The sequence below is a fragment of the Oncorhynchus clarkii genome, chromosome 2 (genome assembly GCF_045791955.1).
Source record: "Oncorhynchus clarkii lewisi isolate Uvic-CL-2024 chromosome 2, UVic_Ocla_1.0, whole genome shotgun sequence".
Lineage (NCBI taxonomy): Eukaryota > Metazoa > Chordata > Actinopteri > Salmoniformes > Salmonidae > Oncorhynchus > Oncorhynchus clarkii.
Genome location: NC_092148.1, coordinates 19,863,433 through 19,891,191, shown reverse-complemented (window position 1 = coordinate 19,891,191; position 27,759 = coordinate 19,863,433). Strand labels below are relative to the sequence as shown.

General features: G+C 42.6%; 2 protein-coding genes across 5 annotated transcripts in view; one reads left to right on the top strand and one right to left on the bottom strand.

The window, feature by feature from the left end:
* Positions 1-5,571: 5,571 nt before the first annotated feature.
* Positions 5,572-14,230, top strand: LOC139423746 (nucleotide-binding oligomerization domain-containing protein 1-like). Of its 3 annotated transcripts, XR_011635877.1 has the most exons (13): positions 5,596-5,847; positions 5,981-6,208; positions 6,601-6,775; positions 6,969-8,790; positions 8,967-9,050; positions 9,168-9,251; positions 9,339-9,422; positions 9,499-9,582; positions 10,766-10,907; positions 11,519-11,602; positions 13,055-13,138; positions 13,288-13,371; positions 13,562-14,226. XR_011635877.1 is itself a non-coding variant. In XM_071175371.1 (12 exons), the coding sequence occupies exons 2-12, from the start codon at positions 6,002-6,004 to the stop codon at positions 13,632-13,634; spliced, it is 2,865 nt and encodes a 954-aa protein (XP_071031472.1). In that variant the 5' UTR covers positions 5,596-5,847; positions 5,981-6,001; the 3' UTR covers positions 13,635-14,230. The 3 variants fall into 3 exon arrangements, 2 of the variants coding, with proteins under 2 accessions (XP_071031480.1, XP_071031472.1); XM_071175371.1 differs by lacking the exon at positions 10,766-10,907 and having other exon boundaries at positions 13,562-14,230; XM_071175379.1 differs by lacking the exons at positions 9,168-9,251; positions 10,766-10,907 and having other exon boundaries at positions 5,572-5,847; positions 13,562-14,230.
* A 2,057-nt stretch (positions 14,231-16,287) lies between these two features.
* The window catches only part of LOC139423735 (E3 ubiquitin-protein ligase znrf2-like), a 96,606-nt gene continuing 85,134 nt past the window's right edge, over positions 16,288-27,759 (bottom strand). Inside the window, exons 3-6 of one of the 2 annotated variants that reach the window (XR_011635873.1) lie at positions 21,695-21,800; positions 20,162-20,244; positions 19,187-19,875; positions 16,288-18,416 (exon numbers count right to left, since the gene is read on the bottom strand). Coding sequence is in view for 1 of the 2 variants with exons in the window: in XM_071175355.1 (XP_071031456.1) it covers positions 20,187-20,244; positions 21,695-21,800 (164 nt within the window). In the remaining variant the exon portion in view is untranslated. Of the gene's footprint in view, positions 19,876-20,161; positions 20,245-21,694; positions 21,801-27,759 lie in introns of both variants that reach the window. The other variant, XM_071175355.1, reaches the window with a different exon arrangement.

The window sequence follows — 27,759 nt, the reverse complement described above, 5'->3', positions numbered from 1 at the left end:
CAAAGGGTTCAATCTTGCTTTCATCAGACCAGAGAATCTTGTTTCTCATGGTCTGAGAGTCCTTTAATACCCTTTGGCAAACTCCAAATGGGCTGTCATGTGCCTTTTTACTGGGGAGTGGCTTCTGTCTGGCCACTCCAACATAAAGGTTGTCCTTCTGGAAGGTTCTCTCATCTCCACAGAGGAAATCTGGAGCTCTGTCAATATGACCATCGGGTTCTTGGACACCTCCCTGACCAAGGCCCTTCTACCCCGATTGCTCAGTTTGCCCAGGCAGCCAGGTCTAGGAAGAGTCATGGTGGTTCCAAACTTCTTCCATTTAAGAATGATGGAGGTTACTGGGTTCTTGGGGACCTTCAACGCTGCAGAAATGTTTTGGTACCCTTCCCCAGATCTTTGTCTCGACACAATCCTGTCTCGGAGCTCTACGGACAATTCCTTCAACACCATGGCTTGGTTTTTGCTCTGACATGCACTGACAACTGTAGGACCTTATATAGACAGGTGTGTGCCTTTCCAAATCATGTCCAGTCAATTGAATTTACCACAAGTGGACTCCAATCAAGTTGTAGAAACATCTCACGGAATATCAGGATGCACCTGAGCTCAATTTCGAGTCTCATAGTAAAGGGTCTGAATACTTATGTAAATCACTTTGTCACCATGCAGTATTGTGCGTAGCTTGATGAGATGGAAAAGATATTTAAATGTTTTTGAATAAGGCTGTAATGTAACAAAATGTGGAAAAAGGGAAGGGGTCTAAATACTTTCTGAATGCACTGTAGGCTAGGTGCATGTGCACTTGATAGGTGCAAGTTTCCACTAAATTCTCAGCTGCATCTGATTCAGTAATAAATGTAACAAGGTTGTTGTCTCTTGTGGACAGATGCGCTGGGCGACCGAGATTACAAAGGTTGGAGGCTCAATAAACTCGAATGACCTTACTGTGAATATGAACTCCTCAAAATCTACACTCAATAATGTTGCTTGTACTTGCCCCCCAACAGTGTACCATCTGGGTTAACTTGGTTGAGTTTACAATAACAGCTTTGGCATATGTCAGCCTCACTGACTAAGGTCTGCCATACGGGTTGCCATCCCAGATTCTAATCAAATAAATATTTTGTGAGAAAATAAACACACTAATACACCACAGACTACATATCTGGGTAAGTACAAGGTTGTCACTAGTTCTTTCACGGGATTTCGCTATTTAAAGTGAAGTGTAACTTTATAGTTACCTATGAGCAATTTCTATTTAATGACTTATTACTCATTACCAAGTGAAAATACCTATAAACAAAAGATGAGCTTCTACTTTAGTGGACTTTATTGCAACATGTAAAATGACATTACAATAATAATAATTTTTATTGTTAGATTAATAATTTGATTAAACAAAGATATAGGCCTACTCAATAACATAAAAATAACTATTCTAGTGGTGACTCAAATGTGTAGCCTATAGTATGGTGAGTAGCCTAGACATCTAGCTAATTTAGCCTAGGTAGCTAGCTGTGCGGTACTGGAATGCATGAAAAATGGTCTTTATAATAAAGCATTGCATGCATTATCATAGCTTTTGCTACTGGCATAGAGCAGTAGAGTAGAGGTGATTGCAAAAGTTGCAAACATGGGGGGGAAAGTTTATAGCTCCGGGAAAATGTTGGCCTTTTATAATGGCATTTCATGCAATTCTGCTTCATTTTAGATGACTGAAGACTTGAGCAGATTTTTTTTTAACATCACAAATGATCGGAATGATAGCCTACTTTGACACTGACAAGCTGAGAATCTGAGATCAATAAAAACGACCCTGTCTTGAATCCATCAATAACCTAGGCGTGTGGAGACACCCATATTATACAATATGAGGAGGAAATTATAGTCCTAAAAAAGTTCCCCCATTTCACTGACTCACCCAATGATGCACAGCTCACTCACCCGTGATTGCTGATGCCCTTGTGTAAAACAAAACTGCTGAAATACTGCGAAAGGCCTGTTTTGGCTGCATGTTCACTGACAGATTTGCCACACGTCCCCAACTGTAGGCGTGCTTTGTGATTTGGCTACACAGAATCCACAGCTAGGAGATTTTTTATAATCTATTGATCCTCTGTGTCTAAATTATAGGGCTACTCCTGATGAAGTCTTCTGAATTATTTCATTTATCTCTGAACAGAGAGCAGCCATTATATAACTTTGGCAAATGTATTTCAATTATCATGGGTGCTGTGGCACCCCCAGCACCCTTCCCGTGGCTATTATTCTGTAAGGAAATAAATGAAGTGCAATGCTGGAGAGATGAGAGTTGCAAGCTCATGTCTATCAGAGCAGAGAGAGGGAGAGAAAGTGAATGTCATTCTAGTTCTGTGAGAGATCCAGGCACACTTCTCTCTCTCTTACCACAGCAATGGCCGTTCGTCTATAGGTGTTTGTATTTATTAGCTGCTGCCTGGGGTCCAGCAAAATATAGGCAGTTTATACCATTTTAAAAACATTACAATATATTCACAGATTTCACGACACACTGTGTGCCCCCAGGCCCCTACTCCACCACTACCACATATCTACAGTACAAAATCCATGTGTACGTGTGTGTATAGTGAGTATGTTATTGTGTGTGTGTAAGCATGTGCCTGTGCCTATGTTTGTGTTGCTTCACAGTCCCCGATAGACAGTTTACAGTCAAGGGTTACTCCAAGCAGTTTAGTCACCTCAACTTGCTCAATTTACATATTATTTATTACAAGATTTAATTGATGTTTAGGGTTTAGTGAATGATCTGTCCCAAATACAATGCTTTAAGCTTTAGACTAACTTATTCCTTGCCACCCACTCTGTAACTATCTCCAACTCTTAAGTGTTGCAGTCATTTCAGTCACTGTAGTAGCTGACATGTATAGTGGTGAGTCGTCCACATACATAGACACACTGGCTTCACTCAAAGCCTTAACAGCTGCCCCGTGGAATTCCTGATTCTACATGGATTGTGTTCGAGAGGCTTCCATTAAAGAACACCCTCTGTGTTCTGTTAGACAGGTAACTCTTTATCCACAATATAGCAGAGGGTGTAAAGCCATAACACATATGTTTTTTTCCAGCAGCAGACTATGATCAATAATGTCAAAAGACACACTGAAGTCTAACAAAATGTCCTTCCCTATAAGCATGCTGAAAGTTTGTTGTCAATTTGTTTACTGTAAAATAGCATATCTGGTCAAACACGTTTTTTTCCAAAAGTTTACTCAGAGTTGGTAACAGGCTGATTGGTGGGCTATTTGAGCCAGTAAAGGAGGCTTTACTATTCTTAGGTAGCGGAATGACTTTTGCTTCCCTTCAAGCCTGAGAGTTCCTCTGTCCAGAGTCTGTGTTATTTTGCCGATCTTAATCTTTTCCAGTCTGAGATATGGCTTTTTTTTTGCAACTCTGCCTAGAAGACCAGCATACCGGAATCACCTCTTCACTGTTGATGTTGAGACTGGTGTTTTGCGGGTAGTATTTAATGAAGCTGCCAGTTGAGGACTTGTGAGGCGTCTGTTTCTAAAACTAGACACTCTAATGTACTTGTCCTCATGCTCAGTTGTGCACCGAGGCCTCCCACTCGTCTTTCTATTCTGGTTAGGGCCAGTTTTCGCTGTTCTGTGAAGGGAGTAGTACACAGAGTTGTACGAGATCTTCAGTTTCTTGGCAATTTCTCGCATGGAATAGCCTTTATTTTCAGAACAAGAATAGTCTGACGAGTTTCAGAAGAAAGGTCTTTGTTTCTGGCCATTTTGAGCCTGTAATCGAACCCACAAATGCTGATGCTCCAACTAGTCTAAAGAAGGCCAGTTTTCAGCTGTGCTAACATAATTGAAAAAGGGTTTTCTAATGATCAATTAGCCTTTTAAAATGATAAACTTGGTGATCCAAAGCTTTTTACTATCATTCTTTGTCATTTATTTTTGTTTCAAAGTGTAGTTTCTTCTTCTTTTTATTCAGTTTAGTCACATGATTTCTCAATTTGCAATACGTTTGCCAATCTGTTGTGCAGCCAGACTTATTTGTCATTCCATTTCTCTTATCCCTCTCAGCCATACAAGTTTTCAATTCCTCATCAATCCACGGGGATTTAACAGTTTTTACAGTCATTTTCTTAATAGTTGCATGCTTATTTGTAACTGGAATAAGCAATTTCATGAATGTGTCAAGTGCAGTGTCTGTCATTACACACCACGGACCAACAAATATTCTTTACATCAACAACATAGGACTCACTACAAAACGTATGGTATGACCTCTTATACACTATATTAGGCCCAGCCTTTGGAACTTTGGTTTTCCTAGATATGGCTACTATATTGTGATCACTACATCAGATGGATCTGGATACTGCTTTCAAGCAAATGACTGCAGCATTTGTAAACATGTGATCAATACATGTTGATGATTTGATTATTGTGCTGCTTGTAACTACCTTGGTAGGTTGACTGATAGTCTGAACCAGGTTAAAGTTTGAAGCTTTTTCTTGAGTTGGCAGCTTGATGAAAGTCAGTCAATATTTAAAATCACCCAGAAAACATACCTCTCTCTTGATATCACATACATTATCCAGCATTTCACACATGTTATCCAGATACTGACTGTTAGCACTTGGTGGTCTATAGCAGCTTCCCACCAGAATGGGCTTTAGGTGAGGCAGATGACCCTGTTTTCAAATCACTTAAAACAGTATTTAACATGAGATCCTCTCTAATATTTACAGGAATGTGGTTCTGAATATAAACAGCAACACCTCCAACATTGGCATTTGTCTCTTTTCTGTAATGTTATAACCTTGTATTGCTATCACTGTATTATCTAAATCAATTTCAGAGATAGTCAGAATATAAATGTCATCTGTTACTAGCAAATTATTGATTTCGTGAACTCTGTGTCATTATGGTAGGGATTAACTGAGCTGAGTTTGGGTCATTAATAAATCATTGTCTCAACGCAGCCTTATAATGCTGTGAAAGGATCCAGGAACCCAAATGATTTGGGTGGATCCCATCCTCCTTATAAAACGTCTGGGACCTCACATTTGTATTCGTTTTATGTAATTAAAACAGTGGACAAGACAATCATTTGTAGGCTATGGGCTACTCATGTTAAATTGGCAACAGTAATTCAACACGATGGATCGGATGCTTGAGTAAAAAGAGGATTACACACAAAACACATTTAGTCTCCGTAGCAAATTGACATGCATTTGCTACGATGGGTTTGTGTCACATCACACAGGTAGCTAAATCGTATTTTTTATTTGGTTACGAGTGAGTAAGTTTACATGCACAGTAATAATTTCACATTAAACTGACTATGACACTATTAAGCAATAGTCATGTAAACACCTTACTGGTTATTTTAATCGGGGAAAGTTAAAATCGAAGTAAGCATACGCTGATTAAAACACCTGGTTTTCTAAGCAATCTTTCTAATTATTAGGACATGTTTGGGAAAGCCTGATTTACCGTGGAGCAATTACAAGTTGCGAAAACCCTATATTAAAAATAAGCAGATAATAGCATGCCAAAAGCGCGGTCGCAGTCGGAGGCGAAATTACGCGCATCCAAGGCTGTTTTTGGTTTCACTTCCTCAAAGAACCAGTACTGTGTTCAGTGTTTTTTTTCTCCTGACATTGTTTGAGACAAGACTAGATTCCTATTCTAACAGTCCTGGAGAAACGTTTTGTTATTATCATGTCATGCGCTATTTAATGGTTTAATAACCAAGACTGGAAGACTGGAGAGCTGTGGTTCCCGAGTTTTTCCGCCGCGGACTAGGACAGCGCGGCTAAGAACAATGTTATCAAAGGTTCTGACGGTATGTATAGCCAGCCCATATACGTATACTGTACGCGACAGCCTACTATAGATTCCTATAATGTATTTTATCCGTACTGTTGGATCCTTTTCTCCTAACTGGTTATCTGACTCGAATTCCTTACATTTTCCAGTAAATACAGGCAGCTGAAGCCATGTATATTATGGACTCCAGTGCCGAGGAAGTCCGTGCTGGACTAACGGGCCATGTGTCCACTGTCCAAATGCTCACCTTGCACCGTGAGCTACTGGTTTCCCAGGTGAAGAGCACGCAGTGCATTATGGATAACCTCCTACAAAGTGGTTTTCTGTGTATCGAGGATGCAGAAATCATCCAGCGCGCAGCCACCAAGACAGACCAGGTAATTTACCATAGAAGGGTTTCAGAGAGGAGACATGTCCATTTGGACCACACACATTAAATGACAAAGTACCCATCACAAAGACATGTTCTTGCATTCACTATAGCCTACTAGGCCCAAACTAAAATGGACTAATTGATTTTAAGAGGAGAAAATATAAAGACAAGACTTGATTTTGCAATACATTTGGTATGTTGCCAGTATCTTATCTGTGAAAAATCCTGTTTGGCCACATTAATCAAAATGTGGGAAGTAATATTAATCACTGGTAAGTAAATATGATTGCCATTGTGCAGGTGCGTAAAATAGGGAAACTGTTAGCTGCCAAATTATTTGTAAATATTGAATCACTGGAAAGTAAATATGATTTACTTATGATTGACATTGCGCAGGTGCGTAAAATCCTGGAATTGGTCCAAAGGAAAGGGGTGCAGGCATGTGAATACTTCCTATATATTCTCTACAAAGTTTATGATGCATACATAGACCTCCAACCATGGCTTAAAGAGATCAACTACCAGCCACCCGACTTCATACGGGACATACCAGTGAAGAACACGGACCCTAGTAAGTATGTCAGTAAACTGTATGGTGCAGCACTTCATATGTGTTATTGGAATTTTACTTAACAATAAAAAATACAGTGCATTGACAATGTAAGCTATTAGAGAATCACGAGGGCAACTACTGTACATTTTGGCTGAATATCAGTGGTTGAGAATCAGACTGCAGTGTATTCTCCCTACCCCCCTCTTCTCAGTTAGTAGGTACTGTGAGAAGCTGAGGCACGAGCTGGGCCGAGACACACGCTTCATTGCCTCCTACGCCCAGCAAGAGGAAACCCTGTTGGAGGAGCTCTATACAGACACCCTGATGGAGCTCCTGAATGACCGCAATGAGAGCCTGGGCCACCTAGAGGGTCTGGAGCAGCTCTTGGGAGAGCAGGGTGTCTTTAACTCACAGGCAGAGACGGTGCTCGTCACGGGAGACGCTGGGGTGGGCAAGTCCATCCTCCTCCAGAAGCTCCAGAGGCTGTGGTCCAAGAGGGAACTGGAACAGACAGACGCCATGTTCTTCTTCAAGTTCCGCTGTAGGATGTTCAGCACATTCAAGGAGACAGACGAGATCTCACTGAGGGACCTGCTTTTCAAATATAACTGCTACCCCGACCAGGATGCGGATAATGAGGTGTTCAGCTACATCCTCCGCTTCCCTGAAAAGGTTCTCTTTACGTTTGACGGCTATGATGAGATCCAGGCTGATCTGGACCTGGTGAATGTGCCTGAGGTGGTTTCTCCAGAAGAGAGGACTCACCCCCTTCTGGTGCTCATTAATCTGCTCTGTGGGAAGCTGCTCAATGGTTCCCGGAAGGTCCTGACGGCTCGGACAGGCACCGACGTCCAGAGCAGGGTGATCCGGAAGAGGGTGGCGCTGCGTGGGTTCTCTCCGGCCCACCTTCAGACCTACACCAACCTGCACTTCAAGGAGCAGGAGCACCGGAACCTGGTCTCAGTCCAGCTGGATGCCAGCCCCCACCTCTGTGGCCTCTGCTCCATCCCCCTCTTCTGCTGGATCGTCTTCAGGAGCTTTAAACACCTGCGCTCAGTCTACGACGACTTTGAGTTGCCAGAGGCTTGCGTGACCCTCACTAACATATTCCTTCTGCTGTCTGAAGTCTTCTTCAGCCGGGGGGCCGCTCCCCCACCTGTCCTCCTGAAGAGAAACACCAGGTGCCCCGCTGATACCTTCAGGGCAGGACTGAGGCCACTGACTGCCTTCTCCAAGCTGGCTCTGCTGGGCATGGAGAGAGGAGGCTTTGTGTTCGACCAGGAGGAGGTGGCCTCCTGTGGCCTGACTGACGATGACCTTAAGGTGGGTTTCCTCCGACCGGTCAGCTGCTACGATGCATGTGAAAACCCTTCCACCTTTGAGTTCCTTCACCTCACCCTGCAGTCCTTCTTGGCTGCATTCTCCCTGGTTCTGGACGAACAGGCCAGCGTAGGAAACATCCTCAAGTTCTTCACCGAGTGCAGCAGGAGGGGCAATACTTCTTGTTTATCGTGTGTCGTCCACTGCATCGGTGGCTCCTCCAAACCCAGGGGAAAGGATCTGTTCAAGACCAACGAGCATCTCCAATACGCCAACCTCTTCCTGTGTGGACTGCTGTCTAAGGCCAACGCCAGCTTGCTGGAGCACATGGTTCCTGCAGCGCTACTGAAGAGGAAGCGGGCGGTCCTCAAGTCCTACCTGTCCACCAGCGTGAGGTCCCACCTCCGCGGTTTGCCACTCTACAGCACAGAGCAGGAGGGCAGCAAGGTGCATGTCCTGCCCAACTTCCTGTGGATGCTGCGCTGCATCTTCGAGACAGGAAGTAAAGAGGTGGCACAGCTGACTGCGAAGGGAATCACAGCTGACTACATCAAGCTGGGCTACTGTAATGTGTTCTCTGGCGACTGCAGTGCCCTCAACTTTGTTCTGCAGCACCGGCGGAAGAGGCTAGGGGTGGACATGGACAACAACAACATCAGTGACTATGGGGTCAAGCAGCTCAGGCCTTCATTCAGTAAGATGACCGTGGTGAGGTGAGGAATTCGAATACATGCAGATGGAAACAGTTTGTATTTTATGCCACTGTTCACATGAAAGGTACACTTGTTTACAAATAACATTGGCAAATAATTTCTTACTGCTATAGAAAATACTAGTATAACTAACTATAAAGTAGAACTTTTCAGCTAAATTCGTTTTTCCATTTCAGATTGTGTGTCAATCAGATCTCAGACAGCAGCGTTGAGGTACTGGCTGAGGAGCTTATCAAACACAGAGTGGTGGAGGTTCTGGGGTGAGTCAGTGTCTATCGGGTTCAAATTGCCTGTCGAACTTTAGTAATGTATTGTGCTGTATGACGAACTTCATATGACGTGACTGTGACTGTATTTCTGTTGTCTTGATTTGACAGACTTTACAATAATCACATTACGGACATTGGAGCCAAGCTAATCGCTCATATCATTGAGGAATGTCCTAAGTTAAGAGTCGTCAAGTATGTAAATTAATATGCCCAATCAATTATATAATGACTTGTATATAAATTAAAATGTTTATTTTTGGCACTTTGATTTGTTCAAAGGCTTGGCAGCAACAAGTTCACCAGTATGGGTGGCAAGTATCTGGCCAGCGCCATTCAGAAGAGCACATCTATCTTTGATGTGGGGTAAGTGCACTAATACAATTATTTTATTTAACATTTTGGATCAGAGTGCATGGTATGGATTGTTCCTGTTTTTCAGAATGTGGGGGAACAGCATTGGTGATGAAGGAGCAAGAGCATTTGCAGAGGCCCTGAGGAATCACCCAAGTCTTACCAACCTCAGGTGAGATGGATGGCAAGAAATGTCATCGTTATCACTTCTCTGAATAAGTACAATTGAAGTCAGAAGTTTACATAAACCTCAGACAAATACATTTAAGGTTTTTCACAATTCCTGACAGTTAATCTGAGTAAAAATTCTCTGTTTTAGGTCAGTTGGGACAAATACTTTATTTTAAGAATGTGAAATGTCAGAATAATAGAAGAGAGTGATTTATTTCATATTTTATTTATTTTATCACATTCCCAGTGGGTCAGAAGTTTACATACACTCAATTAGTATTTGGTAGCATTGCCTTTAAACTGTTTAACTTGGGATAAAACGTTTCAGGTAGCCTTCCACAAGCTTCCCACAATAAGTTGGGTAAATTTTGGCCCATTCCTCCTGACAGAGCTGGTGTAACTGAGCCAGGTTTGTAGGTCTCCTTGCTCGCACACGCTTTTCCAGTTCTGCCCACAAATTATCTATGGGATTGAGGTCAGGACTTTGTGATGGCCACTCCAGTACCTTGACTTTGTTGTCCTTAAGCCATTTTGCCACAACTTTGGACGTATGCTTGGGGTCATTGTCCATTTGGAAGACCCATTTGCGATCAAGCTTTAACTTCCTGACTGAAGTCTTGAGATGTTGCTTCAATATATCCACATAATTTTCCTACCTCACGATGCCATCTATATCGTGAAGTGCACCAGTCCCTCCTGCAGCAAAGCACCCACACAACATGATGCTGCCACCCCCATGCTTCAAGGTTAGGATGGTGTTCTTCGGCTAGCAAGCCTCCCCCTTTTTCCTCCAAACATAACAATGGTCATTATGGCCAAAGAGTTGAATTTTTGTTTCAACAGACCAGAGGACATTTCTCCAAAAAGTACGATATTTGTCCCCATGTGCAGTTGCAAACTGTAGTCTGTCTTTTTAAGGCGGTTTTGGAACAGTGGCTTCTTCCTTGCTGAGCTGCCTTTCAGGTTATGTCAATATCGGACTTGTTTTACTGTGAATATAGATACTTTTGTACCTATTTCTTCCAGCATCTTCACAAGGTCCTTTGCTGTTGTTCTGGGATTGATTTGCACTTTTCGCACCAAAGTACTTTCATCTCTAGGAGACAGAACATGTCTCCTCCCTGAGCGGTATGATGGCTGCGTGGTCCCATGGTGTTTATACTCGCATACTATTGTTTGTACAGATGAACGTGGTACCTTCAGGCGTTTGGAAATTGCTCCCAAGGATGAACCAGACATGTGGAGGTCTACAATTTTTTTCTGAGGTCTTGGCTGATTCCTTTTGATTTTCCCATGATGTCAAGCAAAAAGGCACTGAGTTTGAAGGTAGGCCTTGAAATACATCCACAGGTACACCTCCAATTGACTCAAATGATGTCAATTAGCCTGTCAGAAGCTTCTAAAGCCATGACATCAATCTCTGGAATTTTCCAAGCTGTTTAATGGCACAGTCAACTGTGTATGTAATCTTCTGACCCACTGTAATTGTGATACAGTGAAATAATCTGTCTGTAAACAATTGTTGGAAATATTACTTGTGTCATGCACAAAGGAGATGTCCTAACTGACTTGCCAAAACTATAGTTTGTTAACAAGAACTTTGTGGAGTGGTTGAAAAACAAGTTTTAATGACTCCATCAAAAGTGTATGTAAACTTCCGACTTCAACTGTATGTGACACTGATTGTGTCATGTCTTTTTCAGTTCTCCCACAACTGTGGTTGAGGTCAGAAATAAGGAAGTATAACCCATTGGTGTATCATTTTCCTAACGCACATTCAGCTACAGTATGGGTTACTGAACTCACAAACACTGAAACTACAGTATCTATTTTACAGTATATCACTCTGCCTCATAGTAATATCATTACCTAAAGCAATACAGTATACTTATGTGTTACTAATAGTAATTATATTTCTATGCTCTTCTCTCCCTTAGCCTCTCAGCCAATGGCATCACTTCAGAAGGTGGGAGGAGCTTGGCCGAAGCACTGAAAGGCAACACAATGCTCAGAATCTTCTGGTAGGACAATCTTATTCATACATCAAATTTCTGTGACAGTATGTGTCGGGCCGCCCCCAGGTGGTGAGGGTAGGCAACAACATCTCCTCCCCGCTGATCCTCAACACTGGGGCCCCACAAGGTTGCGTTCTGAGCCCTCTCCTGTACTCCCTGTTCACCCACAACTGCGTGGCCACGCACGCCTCCAACTCAATCATCAAGTTTGCGGACGACACAACAGTGGTAGGCTTGATTACCAACAACGATGAGACGGCCTACAGGGAGGAGGTGAGGGCCCTCGGAGTGTGGTGTCAGGAAAACAACCTCACACTCAACGTCAACAAAACTAAGGAGATGATTGTGGACTTCAGGAAACAGCAGAGGGAACACCCCCCTATCCACATCGATGGAACAGTAGTGGAGAGGGTAGCAAGTTTTAAGTTCCTCGGCATACACATCACAGACAAACTGAATTGGTCCACTCACACAGACAGCATCGTGAAGAAGGCGCAGCAGCGCCTCTTCAACCTCAGGAGGCTGAAGAAATTCGGCTTGTCACCAAAAGCACTCACAAACTTCTACAGATGCACAATCGAGAGCATCCTGGCGGGCTGTATCACCGCCTGGTATGGCAACTGCACCGCCCTCAACCGTAAGGCTCTCCAGAGGGTAGTGAGGTCTGCACAACGCATCACCGGGGGCAAACTACCTGCCCTCCAGGACACCTACACCACCCGATGTCACAGGAAGGCCATAAAGATCATCAAGGACATCAACCACCCGAGCCACTGCCTGTTCACCCCGCTATCATCCAGAAGGCGAGGTCAGTACAGGTGCATCAAAGCTGGGACCGAGAGACTGAAAAACAGCTTCTATCTCAAGGCCATCAGACTGTTAAACAGCCACCACTAACACTGAGTGGCTGCTGCCAACACACTGACACTGACTCAACTCCAGCCACTTTAATAATGGGAATTGATGGGAAATGATGTAAATATATCACTAGCCACTTTAAACAATGCTACCTTATATAAATGTTACTTACCCTACATTATTCATCTCATACGCATACGTATATACTGTACTCTATATCATCGACGGTATCCTTATGTAATACATGTATCACTAGCCACTTTATACTATACTATGTCACTTTGTTTACATACTCATCTCATTTGTACATACTGTACCCGATACCATCTACTGTATCTTGCCTATGCTGCTCTGTACCATCACTCATTCATATATCCTTATGTACATATTCTTTATCCCCTTACACTGTGTACAAGACAGTAGTTTTGGAATTGTTAGTTAGATTACTTGTTATTACTGCATTGTCGGAACTAGAAGCACAAGCATTTCGCTACACTCGCATTAACATCTGCTAACCATGTGTATGTGACAAATAAAATTTGATTTGATTTGATTTGCTTTGGAGTTAACACAGTTTAAATGTGTGTTGTGGTGTTCTAGGTTGGTGCAAAACAAGTTGTCAGATGATGTAGCACCAGACCTGGCAGAGCTGATCAGATCCAACACGGGTCTCTCTCACCTCTGGTAAGGCAGGCCCCAGTCTCAACACACTCCCAACAACCAATAATACAGTTTAGCTTCAGAATTAACCAGAAAGTGAACAAAAGTTATTTCTGAATGTTAAATAAAGTTAGCTGGTTAACCTAGTTATCCCTTTGTGCCACTCTGCGCAGGTTAATCAATAATCAGCTGACAGTTGGTGGAATCAGACAGCTGTCAGAGGCTCTCCCTCACAACACATCACTCAAAGAGATCAGGTGAGTGTACGCAATGTCGCTCACTTATGAGCATTTTTTTGTATCACGTTAATAATAGTATTTGATATATTCCTTAGATACATTTTTATTTCAAAACATCTTTCACCATTTGCACTTTGTAATGCCTGTGGTTCTTTGATTGCATTGCTGGTTCCTGATTATCATGTGCTCTGTCATCACTCACCCACAGTTTGAAAGGAAACTGTCTTTCTGAAGAGGAAGAGAAGCTGTTTGAGGCGGAGGGAAGGCTACGCTTCCACTGAGTAGACAGAACTGAGCAGACAGAACTGAGCTGGAGAGTGTGTAGATTGGTCACGTCTGTTACCGAAACTTACAAGTTCTTTGTGTGTTTTCTTGCATACTACATTTTGTAAATATTTGAACATCCTGCATTAGCTAGTTTATTCTGGCGTATGGGTAAAAGTATTGACCCATAAAAATACTTCCTACAGTCATATTTGTCCATAATGAATCTCTTTGTATTTAGGGATTTGAAACCAGAGGTGGAGTTCTCAGAGAGGAAGTCTTCAATGTAACTTTTCTACTAGCTCGACTTTAGTTTGAAACAAATCAACTTATATGGCAAACTGTTCCTTGTTTAAGCACTTTCAGTTACCCATGGAACATTTTATCATTATGCAAAGCAAATCCATTGTTTAAATCCAGCTTCCACCCCCAAGCAATAAGACTTCTGAAACAATTAATCAAATGGTCACCGGAATATTACATTGACCCCCCCCCCCCTCTTCTTGAACTGCACTGTTGGTTAAGGGCTTGTAAGTAAGAATTTCATGGTAAGGTCTACACTTGTTGTATTCGGCGCATGTGACAAATAAAGTTTGATTTGATTTGAAACTGCTTTTGTTGACCAAATGAAATACTTTACTGATGCTGAATTGCAGTATTGAATTTCTCCTGCACCACAACAACAGAGCACTCTGTAAATAAACTGAATTTGATGTGGTGCCTGCAATTAACTGGAGGTTAGGCCACTGCTCTCAAACCTCCCTTATCATCAACTCTCACCCCTCTGATTTCTCTGCCTCATTCCCTTATTCTTGTATACTGGCCAGCACTGTATCTGTATGACACATAACAGACAGTCATGTTATGGTCAGTTTGTGGTCATGGTGACTAATGAATATAGGTTAGCAGGCGATGATAGGAACAAACAAATAGAGGAAGACAGGACATTACACAACTTCCATATACACTACAGGTCAAACGTTTTAGAACATCTACTCATTCAAGGGTTTTGTCAATTGTACCGCAGATATGGAACCTAAATCACAGAGGATAGATGTGATGGCAGCTGCAGAGAAGTACCTGGGTGCCCCTCCCATTTAAAAAAAAATATATATACAGTACCAGTCAAAGGTTTGGACACACCTACTCATTCAAGGGTTTTTCTTAAATTTGTAAATATTTTTCTACATTGCATATTAATAGTGAAGACATCAAAACGATGAAATAACAGATATGGAATCATGTAGTAACCAAAAAAGTGTTAAACAAATCAAAATATATTTTATATTTGAGATTCTTCAAATAGCCACCCTTTTCCTTCAATAACAGCTTTGCACACTCTTGGCATTCTCTCAACCAGTTTCATGAGGTAGTCACCTAGAATGCATTTCAATTAATGCATTTCCACATTACGTCAAGAACAGCTCAAATAAGCAAAGATAAATGATAGTCCATCATTACTTTAAGACATGAATGTCAGTCAATACAGAAAATGTAATTAACTTTACAGTTCAATCAAGTACAGTCGCAAAAACCATCAAGTACTATGATGAAACTGTCTCTCATGAGGACCGCCACAGGGAATGAAGATCCAGAGTTACCTCTGCTGAGGATAAGTTCATTAGAGTTATCAGCCTCAGAAATTGCAGCCCAAATAAATGCTTCACAGAGTTCAAGTAACAGACACATCACAACATCAACTGTTCAGAGGAGACTGTGTGAATCAGGCCTTCATGGTTGAATTGCTGCAAAGAAATCACTACTATAGGACACCAATAAGAAGAGACTTGCTTGGGCCAAAAAACACAAGCAATGGACATTAGACCAGTGGAAATCTGTCCTTTGGTCTGATGAGTCAAAATTTGAGATTTTTGGTTCCAACCACCGTGTCTTTGTGGGATGCTGTTTGGGTGAACTGATGATCTCCGCATGTGTATTTCCCCACTGTAAAGCGAGGAGAAGGTGTTATGGTGTGGGGGTGCTTTGCTGGTGACACTGTCTGTGATTTCTTTAGAATTCAAGGCCCATTTAACCAGCATGGCTACCACAGCATTCTGCAGCGATACGCCATCCTATCTGGTTTTGGCTTAGTGGGACTATCATTTGTTTTTCAACAGAACAATGACCCAACAGGCTGTGTAAGGGCTATTTTACCAAGAAGAAGAGGGATGGAGTGCTGCATCAGATGACCTGGCCTCCACAATCACTCGACCTCACCCAAATTGAGGTGGTTTGGGATGAGTCCGACCGCGGTGTGAAGGAAAAGCAGCCAACACATGCTCAGCATATGTGGGAACTCCTTCAAAACGGTTGGAAAAGTATTCAGGTGAAGCTGGTTGAGAGAATGCCAAGAGAGGGAAAAGCTGTCATCAAGGCAAATGGTGGCTATTTGAAGAATCTCAAAATATAAAATATATTTAGATTTGTTTAACACTTTTTTTCGTAACTACATGATTCCATCTGTGTTATTTTATAGTTTTGATGTCTTCACTATTATTATACAATGTAGAACATAGTAGAATAAAGAAAAAGCCTTGAATGAGTCGGTGTTCTAAAACTTTTGACCGGTAGTGTAACTTTTTCAATGACTGTTGAGAAAGCTTCTGCCATAATGCATTGAAAGTGAAACACTACCAAGACACACTGTAATTCACACTAGTACAACTAAAAGAATGTACTCCAAAAGTTTTGCTCTTTTAATTTCATATTCTGTACACATTTTTACATAAATGGAATGTTATAACATACTGTATGTCTAAATAGTTTCTAAAATAAAATTTCTAGGTATGTACTGTCGGCCTGTCTCTGAAGTACCTTGAGAGGTATAACCCAAATAAAAATTGTTTCCTTCACTTCTCAACTATTACATGAATGCCCTACTACACCTCCACCTTCATTCAAGCAAGCTCATCCCCAACTAATAATCATCTACAGTATGTTCGCTGTCATGGTATATTATAGTATCGTGAACGGAACATCAAGTATAGCTACCTGATGACATATGTGTGTTCTCTAACACATCTCGCATTCATATATGTTGACGGTTTTAAACACTGCATCCTCACAAGTCCATCCATACGGAGCTTTTCAACATGGTAGATTTGGATAGACATCAATCCGATTGGATCGATATGGGCTCAAATTGGCAACTGTACACAAAATGACCATACAAGCCCCTTCCGTTACCACTGGCCTGACATCCAAACTGAGTTCCCTACAGTGAAACATAGCGAAATCAGTTTAGGTGCTAGGCTGCCTCCCCACTCGCCCCCCAAAGAAACCCAAACATCCAAAAGACTAACAAAACTGAAATGGGGGTAAAATGTGATTTAAAACAGATTCTAGCTACAGTAGATCATGGAAGGCTGTTCTGCTAGGCTAGCTAGGGAGGATCCTCATGCTACACACATACCCATGACAATAAGGGCATATTGTACACATACAGTAGTATGCTTCAACAATCGTGAGTCATTCGACAACATTTAAAAATCACATTGCTTACAGTACAGTAGCCATGGGACAAACCATGCGGTGAGACCAGACATTCTAGTTTCAGACCAGACATTATAGTTTCTCCTTCACTGATGTGCAATGAGGAGAAACTCCCATCTGGATTTAGATCAAACTTTATTAGCTATAGTACACGATGACAAATGGGGAAACAGTCCATTTGGGTGGGGGCTTTTTATTGTCCAATTCCAAAGAGCTTTATGCCTCGCTGTACTGTATAAAGTGTTAGCAGCACGTCTTAGAGGCATGACGATGGCCCTTTTGGAGAAACCAGTTAATATGGTGTAACTGACCCAGTAGCCATGGTAACACTATCTTTAGTATATCCATACCATAATACCCAGATCCCCTATAAATGCTCTTTGTTAATTTGTCTGACTGGTCGTTACTAGTTTGAATTGGGCAACCAATATAAATACTATTGATCTTATTCCTAGATCTGTCATAATAATATACTATAATCTAAAATCTCTAAACTGCGGAGATTGAAAAACCTCCACAATGATTGTGAAAAGCATAGCCATTTAAAATCCTTTTGTCTAATTCATTGAATTTGTCTATCAGTTTCTTACTCTGCCCTTATTCGCAGCCCAATGGTGAAGATGGAGGTCTAGTATACTGGTATACTAATTAGCAGCGCATCCTGGGAAAGCTCTCAAAACATTAAAGAGAACAACATCAAGGCCTTGTTTAAATATTACAACCCAGGGTTGCTGGAAGCTGAAATGTATTAGATAAGAAATGTGTAAAACACTCAAACACACTGAGAAAGTGGATCCAACATTCTAATGATAACTTTTTTGAATATATCAGTCTTCCCCTTATTCTGATTGGCTTTGGCATGGAGCTCCACCAATCGCCTACTTCCTGCCCCGCCATCTCACCTCTACTGTGATAGGCTGATTGGTAGATGATTATGATTGGGTAAAAAGTGTGCAATCTCAGGCAGCTATTTGAAACAGCACTGAAATGGACAAACATGAATAGAAGTCATAGTTATTCATGTCATTCTCTTTGCATTAAGGCCCAACTTAGTTTCACTATAACCCATACATACATACACAGATATGCAATTACACCATTATGTCAAATCTGCACACTTAAAATCATTTGCATAATAATAACTGATAAGTCTCATGATGATAAATAAAGATTAAAAGTCAAAGTGAGTGAGTGAGAGAAGAGGATGGGTGTGTGAACCCTGTAGAAGGCTAGAGTATATACACCACATAATGTCAACGGGCCCCTGGGGGAGGGGGATATCTGTTCTGGGGTCAGCACATTGTAGCCTGGATCCCAACTGAATTGATCCTCTTCACAATTGCCAAACTGAAGATGCACAGTAAACCAATTGTGAAACATAGTAATTCAGTTGGGATCCAGGCTAAGCACAGAGGGCCTCATGTCCCAGACAGACAGCTATTGCTGCTACAAAAACTAAGATTAACGTTCTCACTTCAGAGAAGTGCCTGCTGGGAGTTGTAGTTGCTACTAGCTGAGCCACGCACTTCTGGTAGCACAGTCCAGTTCACGTCTTGTTGCTACCACAGAGGCATTGAGGGGTTGTGAGTTAGATAGCTAGTCAGGGGAAAGGAGAGAGTGAGAAAGAGAGAGAGGGACAGCATATTGCAGGGCACTTCTAATTTCAGTGTGGCTAGCAGCCAGGGCCAGCTCCAGTCATGTCCCAGTGGAGTAAAGGGTAGAGATAAGCAGAGTTTCACATTCAGCTGAGTCGAGCTCTCTGCTGGGTCTCTCTCTGTCTGTCGTCATCCAGTCAACACACAGGGGGAAGGGCTAGGGAGGGAGGATATAGTATAGACTCATACCTGACTTCCCACCCTCTGTCCCCAACCCACCAATCACACTGTTCTGTTCTGTTGTCTTGACTCTGCCCTGGTAGGCCATTAGGATCTGAAGGTGAAGGCACTGGTAGACACAGTTGGTGAGGAGGGGGAAAGAGGGGGATGAGGACTGACTTCCCCTTGCCCCTTCTCCCCTCAGCTTGCTCCCCGAAATGTCCAGGTGTACAATCACTCAGACCAAACAGATGGGAGGAGACCTGGATCTACTGTCCAATAACACAGGAGGAGGGAATTCCAAGTCGCAGCAGCCTTGGAGCTCAGCCAACCACAGCAGCTCAATCACTGGGGCATGGCCAATGGGATGGAATGCAAAACGTCTGTGGGTGGCATATACAGCCGTTTCATTGATGCGGCAGAGAGTGAGAGGGCGTGTTGAGAGCAACAGTTTTTCCTGATTGGATAGTTGTGCAACAGAGGTGTTTTGTCTTCCCCTCAACATCAGGTTGGCAGATAAGCATGTATGTCTGTCTGTCGGTCTGTCTGTCTGTCTTTGAGGACAAAGCAGAGGTTGGTTGTGTTTGTGAGTGTGTATTTGTGAGTTTGTGTGTCTGTGTCTGTCTGGTCTTGTCTCGGAGCCGATTGCGTGTGTGTGGAGATAAATAGATAGATCAGCATTAAAATGTAGTTTCCCTGAAGATTGCTTTTAATGAGTTTTGGCACACTGCGGTTCTTGACTGGTTTGAGTTGAGGTGTGTTGAGGGCTGAGGTACTGGAGGTGATGGGAATAGAGGGGTAGGGTCAGGGTGAGGTGTCAGTTCTGTACTGGCCACAGAGTCACAGTGTGTCTGTCCAGTAGTCTCATTGGCAACGTGGAAGGGGAGGGGATTCACATTAAGGAATTTTGTTATTGGAGCAGATCACTCTTCTTATCGAGGAAGTAAGAAACCTGCAGAGATGAAAAACATCAGAAATCTGAATATACTGAGGGCTAACACGTGATGCTGAAACAAAACAATACAAAGAAAGAACTCGACTGAACTAAAAGGTATAATACTGTACCATATTTCTCCTGTTTTGTGTCAATACAATAGAACATTTGTTTGGGAAACTACGGTGGAAATGTTTCCCACAGAATATTAAAGTGACTTATCACAGTAACGCATTAATATCAACAACACTCAGTAAATGTGGATTTTACCTGCGGAGAAAATACATATTAATATATAATTTACCTGTGGAGAAAAGTAGCGAGGCCCTTTAGTCTGAGGGATGTTCTGGACACGATCTGTTCACCTCAAACCACTCGTCAATACAGCTGCCAGAGAGAACAGGAGACACAGTCAGGAAGAACATAGCACATACTACATACAGTGCATTCGGAAATTATTCAGACCCCTTGACTTTTTCCGCATTTTGTTACGTTACAGCCTTATTCTAAAATGGATGAAATAAATGTTTTCTTCATCAATCTACACACAAACCGGAAACAGGTTTTTATATATTTTTTCAAATTTATAAAAAATAAAAACAGAAATGCCTTATTTACATAAGTATTCCGACCCTTCTCTATGAGACTCAAAAAGGTCTGCAGCATCAAAGGTCTCCAAGAACACAGTGACCTCCATCATTCTAAAATGGAAGAAGTTAGGAACCACCAAGACTCTTCCTAGAGCTGGCCGCCCGGCCAAACTGAGCAATCGGGGGAGAAGGGTCTTGGTCAGGGAGGTGACCACTCCTCAGTAAAAGGCACATGACAGCCCACTTGGAGTTTGCCATAAGGCATCTAAAGGACTCTCAGACCACAGAAAAACAAGATTCTCTGGTCTGATGAAACCAAGGATGAACTCTTTGGCCTGAATGCCAAGCATCACGTCTGGAGGAAACCTGGCACCACTCCTATGGGGAAGCATGGTGGTGGATGCGTCATGCTGTGGGAATGTTTTTCAGCGACAGGGCCTGGGAGACTAGTCAGGATCGAGGGAAAGATGAGCGAAGCAAAGAACAGAGAGACCCTTGATGATAACCTGCTCCAGAGCGCTCAGGACCTCAGACTGGGGCAAGAGGACAATGACCTTAAGCACACAGCCAAGACAACGCAGGAGTGGCTTCGGGACAAGTCTCTGAATGTCCTTGAGTTTCTCAGCCAGAGCCCGGACTTAAACCCAATCATACATCTCTGGAGAGACCTGAAAATAGCTGTGCAGTGAAGCTCCCCATCCAACCTGACAGAGCTTGAGAGGATCTGCAGAGTAGAATGGGCGAAACTCCACAAATACAGGTGTGCCGAGCTTGTAGCGTCATACCCAAGAAGACTCGAGGATGTAATCACTGCCAAAGGTGCTTCAACAAAGTACTGAGTAAAGGGTCTGAATACTTATGTAAATGTGATATTTCAGTTTTATCATTTTAATAAATTGGCAAAAAAAATTCTAAAAACCTGTTTATGCTTTGTCATTAACGGGTATTGCTGGTAGATTGATGAGGGAAAAAACTATTTAATCCATTTTAGAATAAAAAACTGTGGAAAAAGCCAAGGGTCTGAATACTTTCTGAATGCACTGTATATAGAACAAAAGAAGGAATGGGGGAGGGAGACAGAGCGAGAGAGCAGGAATGATGATGCATTCACATACCGGTTGAGGAAAACAGGAGAGATCCCTCGTCATAAGTTGTACAGAAACATGTAGTGATATAGAGAGGGGGAGAGAAAGAGAGAGGTATACAGAAAGAAGGGGCGAGAGAGGGATAGAGAGAGGGGAACTTACCCTTTGTGGTATATGCAGAGACAGGGCAGGCGAGCAATGGTGTCCCCCTGTACCAGCTCCTCAAGACAGATTGCACATTCCCCTGCATCCTTACTCAGGACGTCCTCTGGAGGGAGAGAGAGAGAGAGTGAGTGAGTCAGTGAGTGAGTGAGTGAGTGAGTGAGTGAGTGAGTGAGTGAGTGAGTGAGTGAGTGAGAGCCAGACTGCCCATTTAATCAACAAGGCCAAAACCAGCTGTACTGTCCTCCTCCACAGCCTTGTCAAAGCCTGCAAACAGCCCTAGTCACAGCCTGCAAAGAACCACAGGGCTGGAGCGTGGCTGGAGAGAGAGAGAAAGATAGAGAGAACACCTATGAGGATCAAAACACACACACCAAAATGATACCGCCATGATTGGCTAAGAATGATTTCATTTACACTTCAATTCCTGAAGGGGGAGCGCTATATCCATGGTTAAACCCTAGTGGTCCATATGGACCAAACTGGCATTGGGAGCATGCTCTAATGCAGTGGGACATGTGATGTCATGATGAGAGGAGGAGGAGGTGGAGAGGTGCATTTGGTCTTTCCTCCTTACAAACAACAACACACATAGTTTAAAGCAAGTGCTGTTCTGCATCAAGCTCTCAATAGTGTGGAATTGATAGGAGGAATCCCACTACTACAGTGTTCTGTTATCGCTCCAAATCAAATCAAATTGTATTGGTCACATACACATGGTTAGCAGATGTTAATGCGAGTGTAGCGAAATGCTGACAACACAGCATTTCTCTGTCATAGGATCCCTCCTGAGGTCTCAGAACGGCATTACAACCATCTATTCTCTATATTCATCTATTTACTCTACTCTACTACTCAGGGAATAATTCACCCTGGCACTCAGGCTACATTGGAGTCAGACTACACTGTCTAGCACAACTACAACCAAATCAATGGATTGTCAGTCAAGGTTAACCTTTAGTGGTTGATGACCATTTCAGAATGAGCAAAGGGGACATTCCCAATAACTCCCAATAACTGTAGCCTAAAATAATTAATTTACTTCTGCCTTCACACAACACAAGGGTGAGTCCAAAATGGCACCATTATTAAACAGGAGACCTGGTCAAAAGTAGTGTACTATATAGGGAATAGGGTGTCATGTCAGACTCACACAAGTGTTTGCATACCTGTTCCATTGTGTCTGCCTGGGTTAATAATTTGCATAACTCAACCACTATCTTTATTTCAACAGTTGGTTCTGTGGTTGTATATGTCATGTTATCTACAGCCCTCAGACCAAATCCTGCTTCAATAATTGATTATTTACTCATACTGGAAGGAAGTGAGAATGAACTGCTCTCGTGCACTGCTCTCTCTCTCTCTCAATTGTTGGTTATTTTTATCTGATGTGTTATAGAAACACATGTTACTGGCTCAGCTGACAGCTACAGGAAACACAGATTGGGGGCAAGGGACTCAGAAAAAGGACACACACACATGTACATGCACACACACACCAGAGGGTTATGGCTTCATTAAAACACCAGGCTACTGTCCCTGTAAAAACTGACCAACACACTCAGTGTGTGTTAAACAGAGAGCAGGACAGCAGGCATAGAGAGAGAGAGAGAGAGAAAGAGGGAGAGGGAGAGGGAGAGGGAGAGAGACAGAGAGAGACAGAGACAGAGAGAGAGAGAGAGAGAGAGAGAGAGAGAGAGAGAGAGAGAGAGAGAGAGAGAGAGAGAGAGGGAGAGGGAGAGAGGGAGAGAGGGGGGGGGCAGGGAGAGAGGGAGGGAGATGGAGGTGGCTATGTTTATTGTTGTAACACTTTACATAGCCATAATATGACATTTTAAATGTCTCTATTCCTATTTTGTGACTGTCATGTTTACAGTACATTTTGATTGTGTATGTTACCTTTGTTAATTATCTATTTAACTTGTTTGGGAATGTAAACATATGTTTCCTATGCCAATAAAGCCCTTTGAGTTGAAATGAGAGAGAAATAGAGGGAGAGAGAGAGAGACAGGGAGGGAGGGAGCGAGAGAGCGAGAGAGAGCGAGAGAGTGGGAGAGAGAGATCATTCCTCTATAAATAATCTACTACCAGTTTTGATGTTGGTGACCTTGCACGTACACGCACACACGTACACAAATACATACGTACACACACGTACACACACCCACACCCAAACCCACACATTGCAGGAGGTGTCTTCAGCTGGAATATGATGCAATTTCAAGATTTTTTAAATTATTATTTAATTAGAGTTCAATATTATTTAATTATAGTCCAATTCAAAAGCTTTAAGAATGATGTATTGGAGATATCGGACCCCTTCTATCCCACAGTGTTAGTTTCCTTGTTAAAATGTCAATTCTTCCTTAATTCCAGACAGTTAGAGAAGAACAAGAGAGTCTTCACACACAGAGATGCGTACAAAGCTATCCCTCGCCCTCCATTTGTCAAATCTGACCATAATTCTATCCTCCTGATTCCTGCTTACAATCAAAAATAAAAGCAGGAAGCACCAGTGACTCGGCCAATAAAAAAGTGGTCAGATGAAGCAGATGATAAACTACAGGACTGTTTTGCTACAGACTGGAATATGTTTCGGGATTCTTCCGAATGCATTGAGGAGTACACCACATCAGTCACTGGTTTAATCAATAAGTGCATTGATGATGTCATCCCCACAGTGACTGTGCGTACATACTCTAAACAGAAGCCATGGATTACAGGCAACATCCGCACTGAGCTAGAGCTGCCACTTTCAAGGAGCGGGACTCTAACCCGGAAGCTTATGAGAAATACCGTTATGCCCTCTGACGAACCATCAATCAGGCAAAGTGTCAATACAGGACCAAGATCGAATCGTACTACATCGGCTTCAACGTTCGTCAGATGTGGCAGGGCTTGCAAACTATTACAGACTACACAGCGGAGAGCTGCCCAGTGACACAAGCCTACCAGACGAACTAAACTACTTCTTCTATGCTCGCTTTGAGGCAAGTAATTCTGAAACATGCATGAGAGCATCAGCTGTTTCGGACGACTGTGTGATCCCACTCTCCACAGCCCATGTGAGTAAGAACTTTAAACAGGTCAACATTCACAAGGCCGCAGGGCCAGGCGGATTACCAGGACATGTACTGCAAGCATGCGCTGACCAACTGGCAAGTGTCTTCACTGACAATTTCAACCTCTCCCTGTCTGAGTCTGTAATACCAACATGTTTCAAGCAGACCTCCATAGTCCCTGTGCCCAAGAACACTAAGGTAACCTGCCTAAATGATTACCGACCTATAGCACTCACGTCTGTAGCCATGAAGTGCTTTGAAAGGCTGGTCATGGCTCACATTAACACCATCATCCCAGAAATCCTAGACCCACTCCAATTTGCATATCGCCCCAACAGATCCACCGATGATGCAATCTCTAGTGCCCTCAAAGCTCATCACTAAGCTAAGGACCCAGGGATTAAAGACCTCCCTCTGCAACTGGATCCTGGACTTCCTGACGGGTCCCTCCCAGGAGGTAAGGGTAGGTAACACATCCGCCACGCTGATCCTCAAAACGGGGGCCCCTCAGGGGTGTGTGCTCTGTCCCCTCCTGTACTCCCTGTTCAACCATTACTGCATGGCCAAGCACGACTCCAACACCATCATTAAGTTTGCCGACGACACAACAATGATCACCGACAATGATGAGACTAGAGGTCGACCGATTAATCGGAAAGGCCGATTAATTAGGGCCGATTTCAAGTTTTCATAACAATTGGAAATTGGTATTTTTGGACACCGATTTGGCCGATCATTTTAAAAAAAAAGACACCTTTATTTAACCTTTATTTAACTAGGCAAGTCAGTTAAGAACGCATTCTTATTTTCAATGACGGCCTAGGAACGGTGGGTTAACTGCCTTGTTCAGGGGCAGAATGACGGATTTTTACCTTGTCAGCTCGGGGATTCAATCTTTCAACCTTTCAGTTAACTAACCACCTGCTTTACATTGCACTCCACGAGGAGCCTGCCTGTTACGCGAATGCAGTAAGAAGCCAATGTAAGTTGCTAGCTAGCATTAAACTTATCTTATAAAAACAATCAATCAATTATAATCACTAGTTATAACTACACATGGTTGATGATATTACTAGTTTATCTAGCGTGTCCTGCGTTGCATATAATCGATGCGGTGCGTATTCGCGAAAAAGGACTGTCGTTGCTCCAACGTGTACCTAAACATAAACATCAATGCCTTTCTTAAAATCAATTCACAAGTATATATTTTTAAACCTGTGTATTTAGTTAATATTGCCTGCTAACATGACTTGCGAACTGTGAAGACGATTTCTTCCTAACAAAGACAGCAAACTTCGCCAAACGGGGGATGATTTAACAAAAGCGCATATGCGAAAAAAGCACAATCGTTGCACAAATGTACCTAACCATAAACATCAATGCCTTTCTTAAAATCAATACACAGAAGTATATATTTTTAAACCTGCATATTTAGCTAAAAGAAATCCAGGTTGGCAGGCAATATTAACCAGGTGAAATTGTGTCACTTCTCTTGCGTTCATTGCACACAGAGTCAGGGTATATGCAACAGTTTGGGCTGCCTAATATGCCAGAATTGAATGTAATTATGACATAACATTGAAGGTTGTGCAATGAAACAGGAATATTTAGACTTATCGATGCCACCCGTTAGATATAATACGGAACGGTTCCGTATTTCACTGAAAGAATACACGTCTTGTTTTCGAGATGATAGTTTCCGGGGTGCGAGCTAATAGCGTTTCAATCGGTGATGTCACTCGCTCTGAGACTTGGAGTAGTTGTTCCCCTTGCTCTGCATGGGTAACGATGCTTCGAGGGTAGCTGTTGTCGTTGTGTTCCTGGTTCGAGCCCAGGTAGGGGCGAGGAGAGGGATGGAAGCTATACTGTTACACTGGCAATACTAAAGTGCCTATAAGAACATCCAATAGTCAAAGGTATATGAAATACAAATGGTATAGAGAGAAATAGTCCTATAATTCCTATAATAACTACAACCTAAAACGTCTTACCTGAGAATATTGAAGACTCGTGTTAAAAGGAACCACCAGCTTTCATATCTTCTCATGTTCTGAGCAAGGAACTTAAACGTTAGCTTTTATACATGGCACATATTGCACTTTTACTTTCTTCTCCAACACTTTGTTTTTGCATTATTTAAACCAAATTGAACATGTTTCATTATTTATTTGAGGCTAAATTGATGTTATTGATGTATTATATTAAGTTAAAATAAGTGTTCATTCAGTATTGTTGTAATTGTCATTATTACAAATATATATATTTTTAAATCGTCCGATTAATCGGTATTGGCTTTTTTGGTCCTCCAATAATCGGTATTGGTATCGCATTGAAAAATCATAATTGGTCGACCTATAGATGAGACAGCCTATAGGGAGGAGGTCAGAGACCTGACCGTGTGGTGCAAGGACAACAACCTCTCCCTCAATGTGATCAAGACAAAGGAGATGATTGTGGACTACAGGAAAAGGAGGAACGAGCACAGCCCCATTCTCACCGACGGGGCTGTAGTGGAGCAGATTGAGAACTTCAAGTTCCTTGGCGTCCACATCACCAACAAACTACTATGGTCCAAGCACACCAAGACAGTCATGAAGAGGGCACCACAACAGCTATTCCCCTTCAAGAGACTGAAAATATTTGGCATGGGTCCTCAGATCCTCAAAAGGTTCTACAGCTGCACCATCGAGAGCACCCTGATGGGTTGCATCACTGCCTGGTATGGCAACTGCTCGGCCGCAAGGCACTACAGAGGGTAGTGTGTACGGCCCAGTACATCATCGGGCCAAGCTTCCTGCTATCCAGGACCTCTAAATCAGGCCCTAAAAATTCTCATAGACTGCTCTCTCTGCCACCGAACGGCAAGCTGTACCGGAGCACCAAGTTTAGGTGCAAGAGGCTTCTAAACAACTTCTACCCCCAGGCCATAAGACTCCTGAACATCTAATCAAATGGCTACCCAGACTATTTGCATTGCCCCCTCCCTCTTTTATGCTGCTGCTA